Below are 11,947 nucleotides of genomic sequence, written 5' to 3' on the forward strand. Positions count from 1 at the left end.
TTATTTGACTTTATTTTATCCCTTTTATTTTATTCTATTTTACTTATTTTATATTTATCTTAAATGTGTATTTTGGTCTTTTCAATGTTTTCTTGCTTGTATTGTTGTCTTTTGGGTATTGTATTGTTGTCTTTGCACTTGTTGAAGCACTTTGTAACTTGTTTTTGAAAGGTGCTCTACAAATAAAGATTATTATTATTATTATTATTATTATTATTATTATTATTATTATTATTACTTACAAGTAGATACCAAATGACCAGGCTGTTGATCAAATGAAAGGGTCAAGACATGTTTTAGTTTTGGTGATACCTATTGCATGAGACACTAAATGTTGCTTTGTGGAAGTTGTTTTCAGTGATGAACTGTTGTGGATCTAATTCTTAGAATACTGAGAAATGGTAAACACAACAAAGTCCCCACAGTTGGAGATTTTAATCAAAGGGTTCTGCATTGAGTTCCCAGAACTGAAAACTGCCAGGAGAGCTAGTTATGCTGCCTTCACGTGCTCCTCCTAAACACAGACATCTGAGATTTGGTAAAGTTGCCTGTTTAGGCCATAAGGCTGGTTGGAAACCTTAAACGTGGGGCTTCTTGATGCAAGCTATTAGACATGCAGAAAAATAATGCATCTAAAATAAATCATACACTATGCACAGTATTATCTAAAGAATTTCTACATTTGACAACAACAATCCTTACTTTAACAGTGTGATGGAACCAGTGATGGAAAATAAAAAATTAAAATGAAAGTACATTTACTGAAGTACTGTGCTGTGTAAGTACAGTTTTGAGGTGCTTTACTTTAGTATTTTCATTTTATAATATTTTATACCTCTACTGCACTACATATCAGAGAGATATCTATCCAACAGCAGTTACTACTCAACACAAACTATGACAAATAAATGACAATGCATTAGAGCTACAGTAGCCTATATAAAGTAGCTAAAATTAGCTTCACCTTTACAAGCAACAGCAGTAAAATGCTGCTTACTTGCTTGATTCATCAGATTCACAGTACTCATGTAATGTATAATAATATCAGTTAGAGTACATCAATTAATTCAGGGGTCATTTCTATCAAGATCAAGTATTATTTTACATGTAGGACTTTGATTTGGGGTATTTTATTTTTACATGTATTGGTACTGTTGCTTAAACAAAGTTCAATGCATTGTAATTTGTACCACCAAATGACAACATCACCTTTATTGTCTAATATTGTGCCCATGTCTTTTAGAGAGGCCCGAGTTTTAAGTAGTTTAGTTTACATTGTGCTCACATGTTACATAGTCCTAAATAATCAAATTACAACAAACTAAGTGACACACAGAAAACCTGGAGCCAGGGTATAGCCTACTGTTCCAGCATAAGAATACAGGTTGGTCTGGTCTGGGTTTCTGGGTTTAGTAGCTACACAGAGGGTGGTAGGTGGACAGCGCCAGCACTGTGAGGTCAGTTCATTACATTTAAGTGGTAGTGATTATTAATTACTGGAATCCACTGGTGGATTGAGGTTCTTGTACTTTACTTGAGTATTTTTATTTTATGTTACTTTATAACATAAAATTACTTTATATGAACACATACAGGTAAATATTGTACTTTTTACTCCACAACATTTATTTGACAACATTTGTTACTAGTTACTTTGCAGATTCAGATTATTGAAACAAAATACAACTAATAACTGATGATTTATTGTTATGAATTAAGATCCCAGACAGTATATAAAGTAGTTAAAATTAAGTACACCTTATCAGCCGCAACACAAGCAAAGCTTAATGCATGAATGCATTTAAAACCCAGTGATAGACTGTATACATATAAATATATTATTCTGAAATGGGCCATTCAGCATAGTGAGTACTTTTACTTTTTTGCTATTTTATGTAGGCTACATTACACTAAATACATCTATATATTATTTATATTATATAGCTACTGTTTATATTGTAAGATGTTACTTTTACTGGTAAGCCAGTATATTTACACTGTGGTAAAAGACCTAAGATCTTCTTCTTTCACCACTGCTGGGATCTGACAGAAAATATCTTGGGGCTGGCAGTTTTGATGTAGAAACAAAGTGACACTGATGGCAAAATTAGGAGGATAAGGTTGCATCAAACCTCAGTGCATATAAATGTCACATTTTAGGCCTCAGAAAACACAGGCTTTAATGACAACCTAAACGCAAATTTAGGCTATTGATATTTTTAATGTGTCTTTGCCAAGAGGGCAAACGTTAGATTAGGCGAGGGTAACTGCTAACAGGCGCTGAAATTGTCGGATTGTCATGAAAGCATCATTCTGCATTGTGTGTGTGTGTGTGCGTGTGTGTGTGTGTCCAGTTACAAGAATACTTGGTATTGCTTTAGACACTCAGTTTTGTGGTAAGTCAGGCGTTGTCATGTTTTTCATTAGCCTCACAAGGAAACCAGGTGCTAGTTAGCGATGTTAAGTCTTAACAAGCGGAAGAGGTAACAAACAGCAGCCACCACTTGGTGTCCAGAAAGAAGTTAGGAGGAAGAGGCAAATCCCGGAACTTGAAACGGTTGCAAACGAGCTAAGTTAACATTAGCTAGCTTTTTGTTGACAGTGAGTGTGCTTGCTGTCAACTCAGAACCAGACCCCTTTAACAGTAGCTGTAGTTAACTTGCTAACTAATTACGGACGTGTACCGGTGACTTCATTTAGCCGCTTGCCAGACTTGTATTTGGACGGAAATTTGATAGAAGTTTCCGTCACTTTGAACCACTTGTGGATCTAGAAGATGGCATCAAGAGGAGTCTTCACGTCTTCTTCGATGAATCCGAATATGCACCCCATGAATATTGGGCATGCTGCGGGCATGAGGATCCCAGGCATGCCCCAACCGTCGGCGGGATACCCCCGCAACATGAACAGCTCCCCCCAGTACCCCCAGGTTGGTTTACTGCTTAATTTCACCTTATTAAATAGGAAAGCTTAGGGCTGAACGGAAGGTGAGGGTAACGTGATCTGACTGGTGTAACTTCTAAATGTTACTGTGGCTTCTTAAAGTGTGTGCGAGCTACTTTTGAGAGTAAACACAGTCCTAGATGTGTGTTTAAACAAAAGTATCTAGTTGAAGACAGTCACCTCACAGATGTGAAGGTAAGAATAACATTAAAGCCCATTATTCTTAAATCAAGGTGTGGACACCACTTCCGTGTTTGAAAAGGGGTATGTAATTGCTTACTGCCGCGCCAATAAATTGAGTGTAACATTTCTAATATGCGTTTATGGTGTAATATCATTGTGTACCTTAATAATATGTTGATGTTTAATTAAAATTATAATCCAAGAACAATGTTTAGTGCATGTGTGAAAGAGAACATCACGTGGTTGCCCTTCACCCCCTGTCAGTAAACCTGAAAACAAAAGTACGTTTATTAACACCATCTGTCAGAGCTAAGCCCGCATATGTTATTCCAGTTTTGCCACCATCTGCAGCTTCATGTGGTCTTTAGTTAACATCATGCACTATCACAGTTGTCTTGTGTTTGTCAGGTAGAGACATATAGGTTCAGATATTTGCTTTTAAGAGACCAAACAAAAGTAAGTAGTAGTGTTAAGGTGGACAGTGTACATACATTGTTGATGAATCCATTCAGTGTGTTATTTCAGACTATAACTGCTTTATAAAACAAGATAAAGATTGAAACATGTGTATTTGATCATTCAACACCTGGTAGAACTCAGGGCTTTAAATCTGATCTCTGAAATTCAGCATCACATTGGGAGCATTAATCCATCTTTTGTGAAGCAGTACTGCAGGAAGTAAATATTACCAAAGCATTATTTTTTTAATAGCCACAATTTTATTTAAAAGGAAAAACTGCCCAGGTTTGGAGAAAGAAACTTGTTTAGTGCACAACAATGTTATTCTTATGAACCAGAAATCATAGCTGCAGCTTCCCTCCTTTTCTCTAGCGCTCAGGGATGCCACCCAACAGAGTGGGGGGCCCAATGGGGTCAATGGGGGGTCAGCTGCCTGGTCCTTCCTATGGTGGTGGGAACATGTCCATGCGGCCAGGCATGGGGCCTCCAAGCATGGACGCCTCGAGGAAGCGGTTCCTTCAGCAGCATCAACAACAGCAGCAGCAGCAACAGCAAGATGCACTGGGAGGCCTCAGACGAGGGTAAACTGTGGAGAAGGGAGAGTGTTTGTGGGAGGGGAGGAGAAGAGAGGGAGAGGAATTGTGCTAAGGCTGATTGACCAAGACCGCCCGGGGCCAAATTAGGGAAAGGCACTTTGACAAGAATCCAAAGCCAGTACATTCAATTTACAAAAGAAATGTACAGCATTTGATTTAATATTCAATTATTAAGGTTGTTACAGTGAGAGTCCAATTGAAATGACTCTTTACTCTTATGCACATCATATTCCCTGAAAAATTTGCTCCTTTTTTTCAAAACCTCATTTTCTGCCTTTGACTGACTAAAACAAGCTTTTTTATGATATGGTGTTGCCAGAAAAGGATGATGACATTTTTAAAATGACTACTGTTTATAAAAGGAATGTCTCTGAAAGTGGGTGATGGAAGTGGGTGTATTTCCTCCTTATTTGCTACACCGGTTTACAGCAAACATTTTTATTTTAAGGACCTTGCTAGTAACGTTTTCCTCAGCCAAGTCAAAATTAAATTGACTTTTTTTTTTAAGTTTATGTACTGTGTAAAGCAAAATGAACATAATTACATTCAGTGGGAAATGTAACACCATAACAACACCATATTAGTCATATAGTCATAAAAACGCAGGAGCTGATTAACACTACAACAACACCACTCTTCATCCAGGATGTGTTTTTCGCTCTGCTGGCCTGTTTGTAAAGTTACTGTACTTTTAAAAGCACAGCTCAGATCACACGGACACGAGGATAGGAGTATCCCATGACTGGCCTTTGCTTACACCAGTGGGTATTTTTGTCTTCAGACTGGTTGTTGATGCCACGCTCATAAATGCACAGTTTCTTCCTCAATGAACCTCTTGTCTTTAAAGGTTTGTCTCATAACAAAATTCTCAGTATGGGATGATTAGTGAGCCACAGGGCTGGGGGCAACATTCTAAATTCCCATTAAAGAGCTTGGGAGTTAAATTTAGTCATAATGAGTGAGAACTGTGTAATCTAATTAAAGACACAAAGTGTCTTTCATGAATTCAGTTGCAATGATAAGTGGGAGCCTGAGGTGCTCCTTCGGGGGAGTTAATGAAGAGATTGCACTGGCCATGATTTTGTTATCTCATTATCAAGTTTTCACACATACTTAATAATCAAAGGAAATGAGTTGGAAATGAGGCAACATACTGCAGTGTGTCCTTGTTTAAGTAATATTTTTAGCCAACTGGATCCTTTTATTTTTTTCAACAAAGCATATGGTTAACATGATGTTACTTTTTTGTTTTGTTTTTTGTCAAAATAAACACAAATACTTTGGAAATCATCTTAATAATCATCAGATATTATATTTTCTGTGTGATTTAGGGCAAAAAGACGTAAGATGGCCGACAAGGTTCTCCCACAGAGGGTAAGAACATTTTGACCACCTGAATAATAGTTCAGAAGGATCCAATTTGATTACAGTTGGCCATATTCCCTTAATGTTCATGTCCTGCTGTTGGGTCTTTAGATCCGAGACCTGGTCCCAGAGTCCCAGGCCTACATGGATCTCTTGGCCTTTGAGAGGAAACTGGATCAGACCATCGCCCGAAAGCGCATGGAGATTCAGGAAGCCATCAAGAAGCCCATTATGGTACCTCTTCATTATAGTGCAGAATTTTAGATAATGAAAGGATATTTTGAGATAACTCTCTGGCTGTATGAAGTGCTGCCTCATCACGAGTTTGACGTTATAATCCTTAAGATTTCAGTCCTGGTTGATTTGGCGATACCTGTGGAGGTTAACAGAAAAGTGCTACAAAATACTACAGCAAACACTCATTGAGCGACTGCTTGTGACTGTTTTTTTTGACGTATTTTTCACTTTTACTGTGAATACAACCCTTGATAAGGCAGGTCGGCTGACATGATATTAAAACAGTGTGCTGGACTCCATACATGCATCACTTCCTGTGAATTTCTCGTGCTTATGTAGGCAATCTGAAAACAGTGCGGAAATGGCGGACTCCGCCACTAACAATGATATCTAATATATAGAGAGGAAATTACAGAATATAAATACGCTGAATGGCTTTGGATAAAATAAAAACAAATATATACAATAAATAAATAAATAGTACAGAAAAGGAGAGACTGAGTTCATGAATATCTTGAGAATTATAACTTTAAATTGTCTTTATTTGCTGATTAATGTCTTCCATGTTTTGTCAAAGCTGTCTCCACCACTCACCAAATGCAGTTTAAAAAAAGTCTACTACTTTTTACTGGAATTCCTGATATACCAGCTTGTTCATCTCTGTGACGCAGCAAAAACGCAAGCTCAGGATCTACATTTCTAACACGTACACACCCAGCAAGCCTGAGGGTGAGGAGGCAGAGAAGGTGTCCTCGTGGGAACTGAGAGTGGAGGGCAAACTTCTGGAGGAAGTAAGTGAATAACACTCTCGTTGCTCTATTTCACCATCGTCCCAGTGTGGTCTGACTCCTGGTATTTCAGCCTCTGTTATTGTGTTTCTGAAAACTTCAGCCACTCTGCTCTGGTTGGCCTGTGTCCTTGGCTCAGACCACGCAACCAGATGTGTGTTTACAGCTCTCCCCACTCCACCCCACAATCCTAACACACACACACACACACACACACACACACACACACACACACACACAAGCTCATGTTCTCTTTTGAAAGGAGGAATTGAAACCACTGGCCGTTACATACCATGAGCTGACATGCTTCCCCTCCCTCCATCACTTCCAGCTCCACTCATTGTGTCATCTGGGGCCACATGAAGGAGCTGATTTTTCTTCCCCAGGCTCACTGATTTAGGCATGCGTAGGAGTTTTGCATGGAGTAACGGAAACAGAAAAGCGATGTGAGTGAAGGAATGAAATGGGTCATGTTGTGCAAACCGACTTTGTCAGGGCTTGGGAGAGGGAGGGGGTGCAGCAAGAGCTTTTTGTTGTAGACTACAGTTTCGTTCCTCACCACCCCCGATGTGGTCAGAGCTGAACAATGCAGCTGCACCGACTGACACAGCACAATAAGAAGACATAGATAGATAGCAATCATGTTGCTGTCTTTTCACACTCCTTTATGCACTCTTTCATTCATAGCCTGGCAAGCAGAAGAAGAAGTTCTCATCTTTCTTCAAAAGCCTGGTGATCGAGCTTGATAAGGAGCTCTATGGACCTGACAACCACTTAGTAGAGGTATGATGTCATTTTAAAGGCATTTGATGCAACCACCTCAGAACATTTTAGGCACACGAAAATGTCCTGAGACAGCTATTGGTTCACCAGCCCCGGTCATAAAGTGGAGTTTAGCTGGAATGATTAAATCTTTTGGAACCAATCCTGTCTGAGCTTGTCTGACAGTTAAGGGGGGGATTGTTAAGAGCTCTTGAATCTGGAAGTCATGCCCCCATGTTTAGTTTAACTATGTTTGACTTATCACCCCAAACATAGGGTTAAACCAGCCCTGTAATAAATATCAGTTTGATTGACATATTTTAAATTAACATCAGAAAACATGCTTTGGCACGGTAAAGAGTCCAATTTACATAACTGAGTGTCTCGCACACAAAAACAACAGTGCTGAAAGTTAGCATTTATTCTAATAGATACCTAATTATTGCACCATGCAAACTGGCACCGAACCAATATCGTCTTGGAGCATTTGCTTGTACGTATCTGATAGTAAGTCCGCTATCACAGATGCAAGCCACAAGCAAGGGGAGTAAACAAGGAGTAAATGGAGGGAGAGGGGGTTATTTGAATGTATGTATAACATACACATTTTTTATTATTATTTAGTTTTATCTCTAATTGGACTTGAGAGAAATCTGATCTTTTTACTTAATTTGATCTTTCAGTGGCATAGAATGCCCACCACTCAGGAGACCGACGGTTTCCAGGTCAAAAGGCCTGGCGATGTGAATGTTAAATGCACCCTTCTGCTCATGCTCGACCACCAGGTACCACCCATTTGCTGAGTTACCGCCTTGCAACTGTTTGCAAGATGGCTGCTGTTTCAGCCTACACTTTCTTTTTTTCCCAGCCCCCTCAGTACAAACTGGACCCGCGGTTGGCTCGTCTGCTGGGTGTGCACACACAGACGCGGGCCAGCATCATGCAAGCTCTTTGGCTCTACATCAAGAACAACAAGCTGCAGGATAGTCATGAGAAGGAGTACATCAACTGCAACCGCTATTTCAGACAGGTAATTGAATTGTTGCAACAAGCGTCAAAATGCTAGCTCACCACCTAACCATGCATTTCAAAGTCCTGCTTTGAGAAAATCATTTTGTATCGATATTTTATTAAATGTGCAGAGATTTATTTATTTTTGTATAATTCGTTCCCTCAAACTTGTTATTCATATGCCTGATAGAGAGAGAAGTGCCATAATTTGTGCCATTCATAGGACCTACCATGATTTGTGATTTTACGGCATGTATTATTATAACATATATTATATATGTATGCATACGATTACCTAATTTGTTCCTTAAATTTTAAAATTATGTAGTCAAATTAGTCATTAAGATATGTATTGACTGTGTGGGACTTCAGATGTGCAGCTAACATGTATTTTTCAGCTTTTTGATGTTTTAACGCTTGTGGGGAGATCAAGTGTTTTTTCTTTTTTAAACTTCTTCTGTTTTCTAACCAAATGTTGTTCAGATCTTTGCCTGTCCTCGCATGAGGTTCTCTGAGATTCCCGTGAAACTGGCCAGCCTGCTGCAACACCCTGACCCCATCATTATCAATCACATGATTAGGTAGGGGAGTGTGGATAATTCTTTCTCTGTGTTTGTTGCATCTGTTATGTGTGGGCTCTGAATGAATCATGCACTCATTTATCATTGTTGTTGATTTTTGCTTATATAATCCTTTATTTGCTTATATAATCCTTTATTTGCTCTTACATGTTTGCAGCTCTCTTCCTCCCTTATTACAATCCAACTTGAATTCTGTGTTGTTTTGTCTTCTCTGAGCAGTGTAGACCCCACAGATCAGAAGAAGACAGCATGCTATGACATTGATGTGGAGGTGGATGATCCACTGAAAGGCCAAATGAACAGTTTCCTCTCCTCTACAACCAACCAACAGGAAATTGCTGCACTGGAGATGAAGGTGAGGCCTGCCAGTCAATCAAAAAGCACCTCACTTACATCTAGGATACTGTAAATAAAAGGAAAAAACTGTCCTGTCAATTACTGTATTCACTGCAGATTCATGAGACAATTGAGTACATCAACCAGCTGAAGACTGAGAGAGACTTTATGCTGAGCTTCAGCAACAATCCACAGGACTTCATTCAAGACTGGCTCAAGTCTCAAAGCAGAGATCTGAAGGTAAACATTTGCCACTAACTTACTGTAACTGTTTCTCTCACTGTATAAAACATGGACGTATTGTCCGTAGGTTTCTTAAGAACCTTTTTGAATCTCAATGTGGGTGTCACACACATGCCGTCACCATCTGGGCAGTGCTTGACCCTGGCTAATCCAAAAATGAGCTAAGAGGAAGAGCTGAGGCGTGCCCATTGTGCGGGCCAAATGAAGCCTGGTTGCTGAAACCACCTAGCCAGGCTAGCCACCTGAGAGGGCACCCACCTATCACTCAAAACGGCCATATCCTTAATTATGCATAACTTTAAGCTTCAATATAATTTAAATGGGTAAGATACATTAAAATTCACCCTCCACACAGAAGGGGGAAATTAGCAATAGAGACCAAAAGTTCTTTTGTACCAGGCATGTAAACATCTTTATTTCTGCTGTAAAGTTGGGCATTTTAACATGGTGGTCTATGGAGGCCGACACGCTTTTGGAGCCGGGCTCAAGTGGACATTCTTTGAACTGCAGTTATCAGCACTTAATTTTACAACCCTGAGGGTTGCCGCTTGGTTTCTCCACAGGAGTCTTCATAGCATGTCATAATCTGCTCTGTCTTTTACACAGTGTAAAGAAGAGACTTGTCAAAGTATTCCAAAATATGTGTTATGTGTCACTGTGGTTGAACTGTAGAAATCTCACTTAAATATTACGTAAACTTTTTTCACTTCCTCTTCTTTAAATGTATGTGTTTGTAAATTGACAATGTAAGAGTCTCTCATTAAAACATTATTTTTTTCATTTGGCAATGGAATTGTTTTCTGTATTCATGAAATTGTGGTTCCTCATGTTCAACGATAATTTTCTTTTGCACCAGTTGATGACAGATGTGACAGGAAACCCAGAGGAGGAGAGGAGGACTGAGTTCTACCAGGCGCCCTGGGTACCGGAGGCAGTAGGAAGATATGTTTACTACAGAGTAAGGAATTACAGTCTAATGCACTGCTTAACAATGCACATGTTCGATAGATATTTTATTGTGAGGTTTCAGTATATTTTAGTTTTATTTTGCACTGACACCATCCACTTTTTTGTTTCAGGTGCAGCAGAGGAGACAAGAGTTGGAGCAGGTGTTGGGTATCCGACTCACCTAAAGACATATTATGAGGAGTCAGAGCCAACTTACTCATCAAATGTTAACATTTAACTCAATAGAAATTGGAATTTGCTTGGAAAGAAATAAGCTAAATGTTCACAAAGCCATCGTCTCTGACATGGTATGATAAACCAGCAGTGCGATACATATCGTTTCTGTCATATAGATAATAATTCTAAAGTTAACAAAGTAAATGGGACCAAAGTGATGATTAACATGTCCTTAATAATATGTTTGCCTTGCATCTTTCATTTTGAGCCTGTTCAAATAATCTTGCCTTTTTTTGCAATATGTTTTGTTTATGGTACAATATGCTTAAAATGTTTTAAGCATTGGTGCTGTTTGGGTGTTTTTCACCATCACGTTGTGTGCTATTTTGAAAAAGCGTGTGTGTTTACCTTCATATTTAAAAGCCATAACCTTTAAAAAGGAACAATACCTGATGTCTGGTAACATCTAAAAAAAAAAAAGAAATTGAGAAGGTGGAATGGTAGAATTAAAATATATATCCATATTATTTCAAACATATGTTCAGAAAATATGGATTATGTTCTACAAGAACATAGGAATACTTAATTTGTCTTATGACTTAGGAAGTAATAAGAAGCCAACAATAATTTTGAGGTGCTGTTTTTTTATATTGGGGAATATGTCATTTGAAATGAAACCTTTCTTTATTTTGTAAGAAAGCAGGATTTCCAGAAAAAATCTATTTTCGGGAAGGTTTGAGCTCCTTATCTGTACAAGGACAAGAGTTCACTGTGTCCATCTGTATTTTAGCAGCTTTTTTTGTACTTCTTGAATGTTTACATGCTGTTTTCATTTGTTATTGGGGGCTTTTCATTGTTTTAATGCCAGGAAGAGGAACAGCGGCAAGCTCTTTGGATTGAAGGGTTCTTCCTGTAAGATCCATACCTCCCAAGAAGGTTAACTGGTATTAATAAAATAGGAATGTAGTTGTAGTGTGCCAATAAAGCAGTACACCAAATGGTTGTGTACTGTTTAGTTTCAAAATGCTATTTTGTTTTTAGGTTTTGTATGAGGGTTTCTCCTGAATTTCTTTAAACATTCCATGTTAACCAATATCTTCGTGCTAAAATTAGTTTTGTGAAGAAGGCACTTGTAGGCCCTGTACAATTATTTTTGTACAGCCTCTTTGTAAAATGTTTGCATGTTGTGTACCAATCAAATGCCTTTTACCTTTTATACATTTGAGGATTTTTTTTACAATAAATGTACTTACAAATATTTTCTATACAGTATTTTCATAATCTAGAACCTGCTCCAGTACAAATATTGCACATGGTG

The 11,947-nt window shown here is 38.5% G+C and overlaps 1 protein-coding gene across 1 annotated transcript; it reads left to right on the forward strand.

Moving 5' to 3' along the window:
• Positions 1-2,342: 2,342 nt before the first annotated feature.
• smarcd2 (SWI/SNF related, matrix associated, actin dependent regulator of chromatin, subfamily d, member 2) lies at positions 2,343-11,887 on the forward strand. The gene is made up of 13 exons (XM_038735326.1): positions 2,343-2,929; positions 3,958-4,166; positions 5,513-5,555; positions 5,658-5,780; positions 6,455-6,574; positions 7,259-7,354; positions 8,017-8,118; positions 8,202-8,363; positions 8,828-8,925; positions 9,145-9,280; positions 9,379-9,501; positions 10,361-10,462; positions 10,584-11,887. Exons 1-13 carry the CDS (start codon positions 2,777-2,779, stop codon positions 10,635-10,637), a joined length of 1,521 nt encoding a protein of 506 aa, XP_038591254.1. The 5' UTR covers positions 2,343-2,776; the 3' UTR covers positions 10,638-11,887.
• Positions 11,888-11,947: the final 60 nt, after the last annotated feature.

The sequence above is a fragment of the Micropterus salmoides genome, unplaced genomic scaffold (genome assembly GCF_014851395.1).
Source record: "Micropterus salmoides isolate LMB-PRFRI ecotype aquatic unplaced genomic scaffold, ASM1485139v1 Ms_hic_scaffold_21, whole genome shotgun sequence".
Taxonomy (NCBI): Eukaryota; Metazoa; Chordata; class Actinopteri; order Centrarchiformes; family Centrarchidae; genus Micropterus; species Micropterus salmoides.